At 38.2% G+C, this 15,779-nt stretch overlaps 1 protein-coding gene across 1 annotated transcript in view; it reads left to right on the forward strand.

The window, feature by feature from the left end:
• Positions 1-15,779, forward strand: part of fam120c (family with sequence similarity 120 member C) — a 65,326-nt gene that overhangs the window by 24,713 nt on the left and 24,834 nt on the right. The window contains exons 2-5 of the mRNA XM_061982306.1: positions 758-1,004; positions 1,157-1,239; positions 11,804-11,932; positions 14,115-14,217. Of these exons, the coding sequence (XP_061838290.1) occupies positions 758-1,004; positions 1,157-1,239; positions 11,804-11,932; positions 14,115-14,217 (562 nt within the window). The remainder of the gene's footprint in view (positions 1-757; positions 1,005-1,156; positions 1,240-11,803; positions 11,933-14,114; positions 14,218-15,779) is intronic.

The raw sequence follows: 15,779 nt of genomic DNA on the forward strand, positions 1-15,779 counted from the left end.
TACTTGAATTCTGGTATCCTGACAACACTAGCGCAAGCAATGAGCTTGCTGATTGACCAAATCTGATTTCTTTTGAAAACAGATTTTTTCCAACTGACTGTTTGGTTTACAAGTAATTTGTGATCTTTATCAGACTCCACTGTAAACGAGCACAGGCCCCAATGTGCATTTTGATAAAGTGTAAACAAAGGAAGTTGACCAGATTCCGTAAATGAACAAGAAAGTCACAAAAACGCATGAAAACATGGACGCCACAGGTCAGCATTTTAGTGAGTTTGTGTTGTGGCTGTTGTGTAGAGGAAGTAGGAAGATGATGGAAAACTGCATGAGGACGACGAAGAGAATTGCTAATTGCATTCCTGCACGCACACGGCCAAATATGAAATAAAATTCACACACAGGTCACATTGCCATTTAGAGTGCAGTCACATTTTAAAAGATCAGATTCCAAACAGATTCGGACTACCTCCTGATGTGGCCCAAATCTGTCGCAAAAATATCGAATTTGAAATACTTTGAAGCGTTTAGACTGTGTCACTTGAAGGCAAAAAAAATCTGATTTGGTGTACAGTGTAAACGAAGCCCTTTGTTACTGCAGTTAGCCGAGTAGGTCTTACGGTTGGTCCCACTTTGACTGTCTTTGCATGTTCTTATAATCTTGCTTAAGTTTCTTCAGCTTTTCCACAATTTGATTTGTTTGGTGGTCATGGCTACTCAATCCAAAGCTGATCTGATGATATGTCTGATCTGTCTACAGGTTGTACAGACTTTGGAAGATCATCACCAGGAAGTGCTGTCTCTATACAGAGACTTTGGATTTGCCGGCCTGATAGCTCAGGATTCTGAGTTTGCACTCTGCAATGTACCTGCCTATTTCTCCTCACATGCACTCAAACTTAGCTGGAATGGCAAAAATCTGACAACACACCAGTATCTGCTGTCTGAAGCCGCCAGGCAGCTCGGACTTAAGACTCAGCACCTACCCTGCTTCGCTGCTCTACTGGGTAAGGAGCGGCCCACTCTAACATACTTTAGCTTGCATGCAATATCAAACAAGCACCCATCGTGCTCTTTGACATGATTTCACGAAGCACACACGCCTACTTGAGCTGTGCTCATTGACAGAGCAAACATTTGAAAGTCTCTATTTTTGAAGGAAATCATATTCTGCCTGATGAAGACCTGGCTGCCTTCCACTGGAGCCTGCTGGGACCAGAACACCCACTAGCATCTCTTAAGGTATCGTATCCTGTCAGGACTGTACAGTGCGAGTAAACAAATGGTATGTAAACTCGGCGCACATCTGCGAATGCAGATTTTAAACTTTTTTAATTTGCATTTAATAATGTTCGAAATAAACTTGAACTATAACCAAATGGACAAGTGATTGACGTGGAAGTGTCACTGATCACTGCAGAGCAGTGTGTGTCCTGCCTCCTCCTCCTCCATGCACAGAGGGGGGCGCTGCCGTTCATAGCTCACACACTCAGTCTTCAAACACTGAAGAAACAGCATCTTAGTTGAAGGAACTGGCCAGTAAAAGCAGTTTTAATTTTGTTGACTAAAAATGTTCATCTTCGAAAATTGGGACGATAACGAATGACAACAAAAGCATGTTGACTAAAACAATGACAAAATTGACAATTTGGTCAACAAATTAAAACGAGACGAAAATGTTGACAGTGACAAAATCCAATTATATTTAATTTAGTTTTTAAGCGGAAATATCCAATCACGGTTGCATGTGGGAGAGTGGAGAGTGGAAAAGCACAAAGGGTATCTAATCAGAACTAGTGTCTTTGGAAGCAAGACTCAATACAAGACATCAATACAACATGTCTTCTACTTCGGAAAGACACAAGGACGCAATTAATTTTTTCCATGGTAGACAACAAAACAACTTGTAAACCCCATGGCTCAATTTTCTTCGGTCAAAAATACAACAAACTTGAAGCACCATCTGCAGACTATCGGTACATCTCCACAACAGTAAGTAGGCCGAAGCTAATATTTGGAAATTAATCCTACTGTACTGAATTACTGTCACTATTAAAGACAGAGAGTAGGAGCAAGTCCACTTACTATACCACGTACAGGTCCGGAAAAAAATACTGACTTACAAACAAACTGCTTTTGTAGTAGACCATAATGCCGCATTCAGCTCCGCCAATACATATTCCTGTACAGTTCACTTTGAGCAATGTTCATTTTTCAAGCTAACACACAAAGAAAGACAGCTATGTGAAGCATATATATATATATATTTACTAGGGGTGTGGGGAAAAAATCGATTCGAATTCGAATCGCGATTCTCACGAATCGATTCTCATTTTAAAAAAATCGTTTTGTTTTTTTTTGATATTTAAAAATTTTTATTTTTTATTTTTCTTAATCAATCCAACAAAACAATACACAGCAATACCATAAAAATGCAATCCAATTCCAAAACCAAACCCGACCCAGCAACACTCAGAACTGCAATAAACAGAGCAATTGAGAGGAGACACAAACACGACACAGAACAAACCAAAAGTAGTGAAACAAAAATGAATATTATCAACAACAGTATCAATATTAGTTACAATTTTAACATAGCAGTGATTAAAAATCCCTCATTGGCATTATCATTAGACATTTATAAAAAATAAAAAAAATGATCAATAGTGTCACAGTGGCTTACACTTGCATCGCATCTCATAAGCTTGACAACGCACTGAGTCCAATATTTTCACAAAAATAAAATAAGTCATATTTTTGGTTCATTTAATAGTTAAAACAAATTTACATTATTGCAATCAGTTGACAAAATATTGTCCTTTACAATTATAAAAGCTTTTTACAAAAATCTACTACTCTGCTTGCATGTCAGCAGACTGGGGTAGATCCTGCTGAAATCCTATGTATTGAATTAATAGAGAATCGTTTTGAATCAGGGAAAAATCGTTTTTGAATTGAGAATCGTGTTGAATTGAAAAAAAAATCGATATTGAATTGAATCGTGGGACACCCAAAGATTCACAGCCCTAATATATACATATATATATATATATATGTTAGTTTTATAACACTGCTGTATTTGCATGGGACAGTGGCCAAGACACCAAATATTATGCACACTTCGTGTAGTTATACACAAAATAGAATAAAACTAGTTTGTTTATTCGTGTAACCATAACCATGCACACACAGACTGTTTATACTGCAGACCAAAGTGGCCCAAATCAAAATTTTTTTTAGATCTGATTTTTTCCAACTGAAAATTTCATCAGACTCCAGTGTAAACGCACACAGGCCCAAATGTGGCCTCGACATCACTTGCATGCACACTTCGATAAATTGAAAACAAAGGAAGTTGACCGGGAGGAAGTTGCTACTACTACAAAATAAAATAAGTCGCAACACCTTAAATAGGAGTGTTTTTTACATGAAAGTAAATGAAAGTAATATAATGGATGTGCAGTTGCAAGCAAAAGTATGTGAACCCTTTGGGATTACTTGGATTTCTGCATAAATTGGTGATAAAATGTCTTCTGCTCTTCATCAAAGTCACAACAATAGACAAACACTGTCTGATTAAACTAATACCGCACAAAAAATATAGGTTTTCATCTTTTTATTGAACACAATCTCACATTGCAGGGTGGAAAAAGTATGTGAACCCTTGGATTTAATTACTGGTGGACTCTCCTTTGGCAGCAATAACCTCAACCAAGCGTTTCCTGTAGTTGCAGATCAGACCTGCACAACGATCAGGAGGAATTTTGGACCATTCCTCTTCACAAAACTGTTTCAGTGCAGCAATATTCTTGGGATGTCTGGTGTTAATCGCTCCCTTGAGGTCATGCCACAGCATCTCAATCGGGTTGAGGTCAGGACTCTGACTGGGCCACTCCAGAAGACGTATTTTCTTCTGTTGAAGCCATTCTTTTGTTGATTTACTTTTATGCTTGGTGTCGTTTTGCTGTTGCATTACCCATCCTCTGTTGAGCTTCAGTTGGCGGACAGATGGTCTTCAATTTTCCTGCAAAATGTCTTGATAAACTTGGGAATTATTTCTTCCATTGATAAAAGCAATCCGTCCAGGCCCTGAGGCAGAAAAGCAGCCCCAAACCATGATGCCACCTCCACCATATTTCACAGTTGGGATGAGGTTTTGATGTTGGTGTGCTGTGCCTTTTTTCCTCCACACATAGCATTGTGTGTTCCTTCCAAACAACTCAATTTTGGTTTCATCTGTCCACAGAATATTTTGCCAGTAGTGCAGCGGAACATCCAAGTAGGGCTGGGCGATATATCGAATATACTCAATATATCACGGGTTTGTCTCTGCGCGTTATAGAAAATGACTATATCGTGATATTCAAGTGTACGTTCCCACACAGTTGCTTTCAGCTGCGGGCATTACACTAAAGGCTCTTCTCACTCTTTCTTGTCTCTCCTTCTCACAGAGGCATAAAACAAGCGCACCTTCTTACATACGTCACATACTGTTGCACATGCAACCTCATACGCCCTCGCCGAGCAGACAGGTAGCGGCATGGGTAACGTTAGCTGTGGTGCTAGTGGTAATACGAGAGAAAGAAGGTGCAAATCTGGTAACAAATTAAGGAATCATTAATTTCCAAGAAAAACATCAGGGAGTCCATCTTCTGGCGGTGGTTTGGCTTCAAGCGGGTAGATGGTGAACAAGTATGCGGCAAAAGCATTGCTACAAAAATTTGCACCACTGCTAATGTGTAGCATCATTTGAAAAGTCACCTGCCAGAGAATGAAGAGTGCTTGAAATTCTGCATGTCAACATCTCTGTTCAGTGCCACACCCACAAAATGCCCAAGCAACAATTTCCACATCAACACCGTATGAAAAAAAATAGTCAACAACAGAAGGAGATAACATCCGCAGGAACCTACCACATAGCGAAGGACATACACTATTTGATTTCCTATTATGCAGCTAAATTTTATTTGACAGTTATTGAAATATCTTGTGTGACATCATGCACAAAAGTGCTCTTTATTTGTTTTAAACTATTGTAGTGGTGTTCTGTACAAAAAGGGCACTTTAATTTAGTGTTGTTTTGATAAGTAATTTTAGTGACATGCGCAAAAGTGCACTAATAGCTTGTTTTAAAATGTCTCAGACACTCTTGCACTTTCTGTTTTGGAAATGACATGAATTTTTGTGCCACTGCTTAATAACTGTTTAATAAATACAGTGTTGGTAAATTGACTTAGTTGTGATTTCCCTCTCTGCATGAAAGTTTTAAATTACCATATATTAATGCAGTATGAACAAGAATGTTTTAATGTAAACACATAGAATCATCATACTGGTGTGATTATATGCATCAAGTGTTCATTCAAGGCTAAGGCAAAATATCGAGGTATGTATCGTGACATGGCCTAAAAATATCGAGATATTAATGAAAGGCCATATCGCCCAGCCCTACATCCAAGTGCTCTTTTGCAAATTTCAAACGTGCAGAATATGTTGTTTTAGATAGCAGTGGCTTCCTCCGTGGTGTCCTCCCATGAACTCGATTCTTGTTCAATGTTTTCCATATTTTAAATTTGTCAACAATAATGTCAGCATGTGCCAGAGATTTCTGTAAGTCTTTAGCTGACACTCTAGGATTCTTCTTCACCTCACTAAGCATTCTGCGCTGTGCTCTCACAGTCACCTTTCCAGCTTCATGCAAGTAAACAATTCTTGATCGTAGATCTTCTGTGAGCGGTTTTGTGCGAGGCATTGTTCACATCCGGCAAGGCTTCCTGAGAACAGCACACTTATCACAGGTGTGTGTTTTTGTAGGGCAGGGCAGCTTTAACCAACATATACGATCTCGTAACATTGATTACGGTAGACTCCATGTTGACTGTGTCCTGGCTCCAATCAGCTCTTGGAGAAGTTTTTAGCCTAGGGGCTCACATACAATCCCCGTTTCCATATGAGTTGGAAAATTGTGTTAGATGTAAATATAAACGGAATACAATGATTTGTAAATCCTTTTCAAACCATATTCAATTGAATGCACTACAAAGACAATATATTTGATGTTCAAACTCATAAACTTTTTTTTTTTTGCAAATAATTAACTTAGAATTTCATGGCTGCAACACGTGCCAAAGTAGTTGGGAAAGGGCATGTTCACCACTGTATTACATGGCCTTTCCTTTTAACAACACTCAGTAAACGTTTGGGAACTGAGGAGACACATTTTTTAAGCTTCTCAGGTGGAATTCTTTCCCATTCTTGCTTGATGTACAGTTTAAGTTGTTCAACAGTCCTGGGGTCTCCGTTGTGGTATTTTAGGCTTCATAATGTGCCACACATTTTCATTTTCTTTTTTCTTTTTTTTTTTTTTTTCTTTTTTCTTTTTTTTTGTGTCCTGTCCAGCTTCTCAGGCAAATCATATAGTTGATGTAGATGCCCATGTCGGCTGTTCAGATTTACTTTACAAAAGAGAAGTGTAGGATGTGCCACACATTTTCAATGGAAGACAGGTCTGGACTACAGGCAGGCCAGTCTAGTACCCGCACTCTTTTACTATGAAGCCACGTTGATGTAACACGTGGCTTGGCATTGTCTTGCTGAAATAAGCAGGGGCGTCCATGGTAACGTTGCTTGGATGGCAACATATGTTGCTGCAGAACCTGTATGTACCTTTCAGCATTAATGGCGCCTTCACAGATGTGTAAGTTACCCATGTCTTGGGCACTAACACACCCCCATACTATCACAGATGCTGGCTTTTCAACTTTGCGCCTATAACAATCCGGATGGTTCTTTTCCTCTTTGGTCCGAGGACACGACGTCCACAGTTTCCAAAAACAATTTGAAATGTGGACTCGTCAGACCACGGAACACTTTTCCACTTTGTATCAGTCCATCTTAGATGAGCTCAGGCCCAGCGAAGCCTACGGCATTTCTGGGTGTTGTTGATAAACGGTTTTCGCCTTGCATAGTAGAGTTTTAACTTGCACTTACAGATGTAGCGACCAACTGTAGTTCCTGACAGTGGGTTTCTGAAGTGTTCCTGAGCCCATGTGGTGATATCCTTTACACACTGATGTCGCTTGTTGATGCAGTACAGCCTGAGGGATCGAAGGTCACGGGCTTAGCTGCTTACGTGCAGTGATTTCTCCAGATTCTCTGAACCCTTTGATGATATTACGGACCGTAGATGGTGAAATCCTTAAATTCCTTGCAATAGCTGGTTGAGAAAGGTTTTTCTTAAACTGTTCAACAATTTGCTCACGCATTTGTTGACAAAGTGGTGACCCTCGCCCCATCCTTGTTTGTGAATGACTGAGCATTTCATGGAATTTACTTTTATACCCAATCATGGCACCCACCTGTTCCCAATTTGCCTGTTCACCTGTGGGATGTTCCAAATAAGTGTTTGATGAGCATTCCTCAACTTTATCAGTATTTATTGCCACCTTTCCCAACTTCTTTGTCGCGTGTTGCTGGCATCAAATTCTAAAGTTAATGATTATTTGCAAAAAAAAATTGTTTATCATTTTGAACATCAATATGTTGTCTTTGTAGCATATTCAACTGAATATAGGTTGAAAATGATTTGCAAATCATTGTATTCCGTTTATATTTACATCTAACACAATTTCCCAACTCATATGGAAACGGGGTTTGTACTTTTTCCACCCTGCACTGTGAATGTTTACATGTTGTGTTCAATAAAAAGATGAAAACCTATAATTTTTTGTGCGGTATTAGTTTAAGCAGACTGTGTTAGTCTATTGTTGTGGCTTCGATGAAGATCAACATTTTTTATGACCAATTCATGCAAAATTCCAAGTAATCCCAAAGGGTTCACATACTTTTTCTTGCGACTGTATATAGTGTAATATATTTGGTAGAGTTGTAATTTTTTTATGGCTGTTAAGTAGAGGAGACACGGACATTAGTGTGGATCATTTGTCAACTCACATGTAAGTAATGCGCCACAGCGTCAATTCCGGTCTTTCAACATTGCTATTTCTTCGTAATCAAAATATATATTCATATACAGTATTACGTATAGCTTATTATTTGATGCTTATTGACAATTGAGGCACCGAAAATTTGGTTGTCTTAAATAAAAGCTGAAACTGGATGCTGTGATGAAATATCCATTCCCGCTGGCGACTGCATCTTACCGGCGCACACAGATGACATAGTTTGCCCAAAGCTGGTGAAAAAATCACATTCAAGTCACATTGCGTTTAGACCGTAGTCACATTTGAAAAGATCAGATTCCAATCGGATTCAGGACTACCTCCTGATGTGGTCTGAATCTGATACCAAAAGATCAGATTTGAATCACTTTGGAGCCACGCTGTCTCTGAAATTACAACATGATCTAAGACAATATTGTCTGTGATAATAAAAAATGTAAATGGTCAATTATGTAAGGCTCACTGAAACAAATGTCTTGCTTCCCTTATTAGATTATATTGTTTTTAAATGTGTGCTGTCATGATGCCATTAATCCTATTTCTTGGTGAATTATGAAATACTGTGTTATAAATAATAGTACTCTTTATATACCAGGGATGTCCTTTATCACATTTGACCACTTACTGTTAATAATTTTTGTCCGTACTCTACTGCGCTTCCGAGACAGTCGTGTACTACTTTGTTGTCACAATAAGTTCCATTTTCTGTTCTATGATGAAGACTACTCTGTTTATCTGTTGCAGTCACAGGTCATTACGAAAATACAATATAATGAAATGAAAAACAACGGAAACCGTTGGCTGCACGGTGTCGTAGTGGTTTGCATTTAGGGCACACAATCAGGGGATCGGGGAGAACTGGGTTGGAATCAGACATCTCTGTGTGTCGTTTGCTTTTTCTGCCCGTGCGCGTCTGGGTTTTCTCCTCCAAAAGATTTAACGGGTAATCGATACCGGTAGTAATTTTTGCTTTTGTTGAGTTATTGCAGGGGTCGGGAACCTTTTTGGCTGAGAGAGCCATGAAAGCCGAATATTTTAAAATGTATTTCCGTCAGAGCCATGTAATATTTTTTAAACACTGAATACAACTAAATGCATGCATTTTTAAGTAAGACCAACATTTTTTAATCCTCTTATTCTTTTTAATAACATTGTTATTCTGAAGCTGACCAATAATAAATACAATACTTCTTACCATCAATGCGACTTCTTGTACAGGTGCGGTAGAAAACGGACGGATGGATTAAAATGCATGAGAATTGTTTTATATTTTGAACGTTATTTTAAACACTATGATTACCAGCGGGATTATTCATTACTTATCGTGTTAAGCAATGTCAGCTAAGAGAGCCAGATGCAGTCATCAAAAGAGACACATCTGGCTCGAGAGCCATAGGTTCCCTACCCCTGAGTTATTGTGTAGTATTGACTTTTTTTGCTCAAACAATTAGGGCTGGACAATTAATCAAATGTGGATTTCGATTATGGCTCCACACGATCATAAAAATATAATAATCGGGGGAAAAAACGATTATAGGCCGCGCAATGTGCATGCAACTTTTGGAGCTGTGAAGCTGATGAGGAGAAAATTAGTGAAAAAATAGAATGTCTAGCAGAAGTTTGTGATCTCATCATGGTTACAACTTTTAATTGACAGAGTGCTAATCAATACTCACTAAACTCAACAAAATAAGTAAGGCATATGATTAACGCTTTTGAAAAAACAGCGGGCAGAGTCATATAATTGGCCAATAAAATGGAATCCGCTGATAAACGCAAATTAATATCAGGGAAATTGACATAAATGTTACTAAATTTCTGTTATCGTGAGGAGATGGAACATTTGTTTGGGAAAATGTGTACGGGAACGCTCACTCACCCCTTGAACATGTCCTAAACTAAACAATGTCGAGACGGCCACTTGAAACAGCGGCTAAACTACGATACTAAAGCTAGCAAGAACAATCTATACAACTACAAAACATCTCATCTGCTTGTGTTGTTGTTATCGACATCATCAGTGAAACATTAATGTACAAACAGGTGGACAGCAGCTGTAACTTTTTTATTTTATTTAAAAAAAAAAAATGTATATAGCCTCAAGTTCTTTCTTTACTCCTCAAGATAAGAACAGCAGCACAGCACACGTCCACCCTTCACAATAATAGCCCGCTGCGCCTCATCCTGTCTAAAGGTTTTAAAAAGTACCTTACACATACATAATGTACAAAGCACTTTGATACATTTACAGTTATTATGCTTCGACCTAAAATATTGTTCAAAATTGTCCAAAGATGTATTTCACCAATAAATATGAGGATTTTTGCATTTACTGTAATTAAGAAACATTTAATACAGTTTACTTGCACAAAAGCATACACTCTATGGTGGTAAAATAAGTCTAAAAGGTAAAACAAAAACTGAATTAAAATGGAAAAACTGAATTTTGTTGTTTTTATATTGCTAGTGTTATTTAAATGTATTATTACTATTATTATTATTATTTTACTTGTTATGGTTTATTTGTTACTAATTTATATCCGTTTGTTAAAAACTATTTAAAGTTGAGTTTTGGTGGTACAAAAGTCATGTTTTCAAATTAATGATAAATGTATAATTAATTGGGATTACAATTCTCAATCAAAATAATCGTGATTATTATTTTTGCCATAATGGTCCAGACCTACTGTCATATCACTATCAATAAATAAATGGAAAATTTAGAGTTAATACTGTACATAGTACTGGGTGATATGGACCAAAACTGATAACGCGGTATTTTTAGTCCGAATGGCACTATACGGTATATATAACGGTATCTTAAAAAAAACGTGCAAAGTGCTTAAGGTTGCGCAAGTGTTTTACGGCTAGATAACCGTTGTTGAGATTACTCAGATTATTTTTCTTGTAAGTAGCAACGTTATGGGTTGTTTATTCGTAAGTAATTAGTTAGGCGTTACCATGTCAAAGCAGTTTTCGTTCATTGTGTTCATTAATGTTAGGTTTATAGCCTAATGCTTGTTGTCGGGGATAGACGGAGCTTATACTTGCTCACTGTGGTGAAAGCCGCTGGCTGGCAAGTCTAAAACTATTTTTCAGCCACCCAGCCGCTATATTACAGTCTTGGGGAGAGGCTCTTTTAAACTGAGGTGTAGCTAAACATTTAACACACCAAACGAGCAGTAGAGAGGCGTTATCGCTAGCTGCTGCACTAAGTCACTAACAGATTAAGGCAACCTTCTCTGAAATCAGTCTTAAAGTAATTTACTTATTTAAGGACTTTCAACATTGACCTTTTGAAACCCAATAAGCAAAAGACCATTGATGACTTCATCAATACAACATATAGGGGGAAGGGAAGGGAATTATATTTATATAGCGCTTTTCTCGAGTGACTCAAAGTGCTTTACATAGTGAAACCCAATATCTAAGTTACATTTAAACCAGTGTGGGTGGCGCTGGGAGCGGGTGGGTAAAGTGTCTTGCCCAAGGACACAATGGCAGTGACTAGGATGGCGGAAGCGGGGATCGAACCAGGAACCCCCAAGTTGCTGGCACGGCCACTCTACCAACCGAGCTATACCGTCCCAATATGATATAGCACTAGTTTAAAATCCTGAAATTATAAGACCAAGCAGAATTACCAGCCACTGTGCCACGTTTATTGACAATATATTTACCAATAATTTTGAAAATGATAATCGAATCAAATCGTGAGGTGCCAAGGGGTTATACTCCTAATACATTGCATTGCTTAATCCTCTGAAATTAGGTTTACACTAGACTGAAATAAAACTTTAAAATAATACTTTTTCCAACTAAATGCATGTCTTCTTGTATTTCAGGTGCGGGCCCATCAGTTGGTGCTGCCACCCTGTGAAGTAGTGATTAAGGCTGTGTCAGAGTACGTCTCCTCCATCAAAGACCTTGGAAACCTAGACGCCATCGCTAGCGATGTCTTCAAACAGTCACAGGTGGGCCATGTTTACTAACAATAATGATTTGGCAGCATCTTTGACTAGCTAACCTGTCAAAAGTTCTTAAAAATCCCAAAGATAGAATGGTGTAACATTTAGTTCCCTATCAAACTTTTGTTTGAGTTTTAAGATGTATTATTTAATGATTGGCTTGATGGTAATTGATTGCTGCTGGCTTAATGATTATTCTTTGCTGCTGTAGCAACGTTATGGTCGTCTATGTCATTGGGTGCTGTTAGAGAGCAGCACTCTAACCAGAACAACCAAATTACATGAACATGTCTTGTTACTGTACTTATTTGTGTAATAAACCTACAACAAATTACTGGGTTGCAAATATGTGACCAAGAGGCACCTGTGGATTTCATTTGTGTGATAAACATTCAATTGCTCCTGTTGAACTGTGCAAATGTCAGAGTACTATAAGTGTTTAGAGTCCAATATATAAATCAATCAATCAAAATGTATTTATAAAGCCCTTCATCACAAGTGCCTCAAAGGGTTTCACAAACCCCAACGACATCCTCAGATCTGAAACCACATTAGGGTAAGAAAAAACTCAACCCAATGGGAACAAAGAGAAACCATGGGAGCGACTGCAGATGTGGGTGGACCCGGTTCATAATGTGAGTCCAGTCCATAGGGAGTCCAGCAGAGGGATCCTCTATCATGTACACAAGTCGGCAGCGTAGAGTCATCACCAACTGATGCATAGAAGAGTGGTTCACCTCTAGTCCTGACTTGGAACAGTTAGCGCATCCTCCGTGGAAACTGATCCGTGGCTACCTCATAACCTCTCCATACAGGAGAGGGAGGCAGAGCAGAAAAGAGAAGCAGCAGGTCAACTGTTCAAAAAAAAAAAAAGTTTCAATATACATGCCAGACCTCATTAAGAAAAACTCAATGTGGTGGACTGGTGCCGTACATTCTAAGGAAGAAATTAATGCTTTAACATCACCAACTATCTTGTCGCCCACACTTCCTTCTACACTTGCATGGAGTAAAAGTAAAATAGTATGGAGACACTTATCATCTGGATTGGGGTTTTATTAGGTATTAAGTCATGAAAGACAATGTTGGAATTAAACTTCCCTAGTTTAATTACGAATTTGATGGTGATTAATGCGGTGCAAGCTTTGTTCATCGGTGTTAGTTTCCGTGTTGACAAACAATTCCCTAATAACACATATAATATTCAAGTTTAGTTTTTGCAGTTGATCTACTGTTGCAAGCTAAATATTTTGCTGTCATTTAGGATTAAAATAAGTTTATTGTCTTTGTAATTCGGTGTTGCTTAAGTGTGAAAGTAATGTTTTGTTCAGTTTGATTTTTAGGTTGCTTTCCTGTTGTCCAGCAATGTTTAGATTCCAACAATATTTAGCAATATCCAGATTAGTATTTTTGTACCGGTTTCTAATTGTACACTACAGGAGGACCACTTAGATTTTGGACATACGATACAGCTATCTGTATTTTTTTATTCAGCTAACTGCCCCGTAGTAATGACACCGCCGTCGACAGCAAGAGATGACATTGCACATGCTTGCCTCGTGTATAAACAAATATGGGTGCAATGATTCGTTGACATTGTCAAGACAAATTGACAGTAAAATTGTTTTGAAAAAATTCTCAATCCAGATTGTGATCTGGATCACCCCCAAAATCTACTCGTTTTTTTTTTTCAAACATAACTGACAGACAAGCAAACAAACCCTGGCAATTACATAACCTTGTAGCGGAGGTAGTAGAAAATTAATCTTTTAACATCTTTAGGTCTTTATTTACACCAAATTACATATGCTATTGATAAGTGCAGCGATAAAATGTCATCAGTAAAAAATTATAAGAAAAGTATGTAGATTAATAAACAGGCTTTTACAGTTTATTTTCAATTTCATTCAGACATTGACAAAGTGGTAGCTGCTAACTCAATCATGTTTGACTCGACTCCACTCGACAAGTGCGTTAACAGTAATCTTTCCCTGCGTTGTGATTTAAAAATATATATTTATTTTATGATGCTCTATCTTAAGAACTCTGTAATAACTTCTTCCAAAATCCCTCTTTGAACAATTTCCACAGGTGAGAACAGTGTGTTTTTAGTCACGTGCAACCGAGCAATAGGCGACAGCAATGCTTTGATGGTGTGCTCTTGTTGAACACTGGTTTCTCGTTTCAGTCTCGCATGGAGGACAAAGTGGATCGATTCAAGAAAGCTGTGGACTACTTCTCAGCTGCCTCCAAACCACGTTCGCCCAACATGGGACCCTCGTCTTTTATTTGTGAGTAACTACTACGGCAACAGCAAACACCAACATACACATTATTGCGGTTATACACGCTTCTTTAAATATTTATATAATTTTTTATTTATTTTTAAACAAATGGATAAACATTTGTCTCGCTTTTAAATGTTGCGATTTTTGAGGACACTATTCATAGCTGCAAAACTGAATTAAAGTATCTGCAAAACGGTCAGAATTTTTCAAGCACAACCAACAAGTGTGTCATGCGCATGCAGCAGTACGTTACACCGAAGCTTACCTAGCAATGAAGATTACGAAAGCCCCTAGCAAAGCCAAGTTATTTGTGTAAGATGGGTGATCGCTTTCCGGTTGGCTAACCCAGACATTATGAACTATCTGGGTTTTTCACCAAGTCCTTAAACATTAACTGACATCAAAAGCTATAAAGGGTTATCTGCTTAGAATCAGTTTGTAGCTGGGTGGAGATATGGAAAGCAAAGAAGATAGATGAATGTTAGGGCGGCATGGCGTAGTGGGTAGAGCAACCGTGCCAGAAACCTGAGGGTTGCAGGTTCGCTCCCCGCCTCTTACCATCCAAAAAAAATTGCTGCCCTTGTGTCCTTGGGCGGGACACTTCACCCTTTGCCCCCGGTGCCACTCACACCGGTGAATTGAATGATGAATGATAGGTGGTGGTCGGAGGGGCCGTTGGCGCAAATTGCAGCCACGCTTTCGTCAGTCTACCCCAAGGCAGCTGTGGCTATGAAAGTAGCTTACCACCACCAGGTGTTAATGATTGATGGGTTCTACATGTAAAGCGACTTTGGGTACTTAGAAAAGCGCTATATAAATCCCAGTTATTAATATCATATTTTTGCAAACAATTCACAAAAAATAGGTGAACATTTACTCAACGTAAAATAAATATCAGATACAGTTGGAGCTGAGCAAATTCACATTTTTTTTTTTTGCCATAATGCTTAGCCCTAGTTCATGTTCATGGCTGAGTGAGGGTCCTGAAAGCAAGGAAGATAGGTGAATGTCATCTTGTCATGCTAAAGTAATGACTAGTCTTTATTTATAAAAAAAAAAAGGTTTTGCAAACAATTTGCTTAAAGCAGATCAAATGTAGTCCATATACAAAATTAGCTGAGCAAAAGTGAACGTTATTCACATTCTTCACATACAAATTCTGTCTAAAACTTGCAATCAAGAATTGCCTTCTTTTTTTTTTTAATACTTTCTCTGTCTGCCTTCCCTGTTTTTCACAACTTTAGGCAGACAGTTGTACTGTACATGTTTTTCTCTGTTTGTTTGATTCTGACAGCCGAAAAACACTGCAAAAGTTAACTATTTAGCTTTAGCAGAGCTGGGAACAGTCAAAGATATATATTAGGAGTGTACCGGTACTTTTTTTTTTTTTTTACAATGAATCACGATTCTTATTTGTAACGATTCCTAATTGATTTAAAAAAAAATCACTTTTAAAAACTATATATATTTACTGTATATGTATATATACCGTATTTTCCGCACCATAAGCCGCCCTGGGTTAAAAGCCGCGCCTTCAATGAACGGCATATTTCAAAACTTTGTCC

This window comes from Nerophis lumbriciformis, linkage group LG01 (assembly GCF_033978685.3).
Source record: "Nerophis lumbriciformis linkage group LG01, RoL_Nlum_v2.1, whole genome shotgun sequence".
Lineage (NCBI taxonomy): Eukaryota > Metazoa > Chordata > Actinopteri > Syngnathiformes > Syngnathidae > Nerophis > Nerophis lumbriciformis.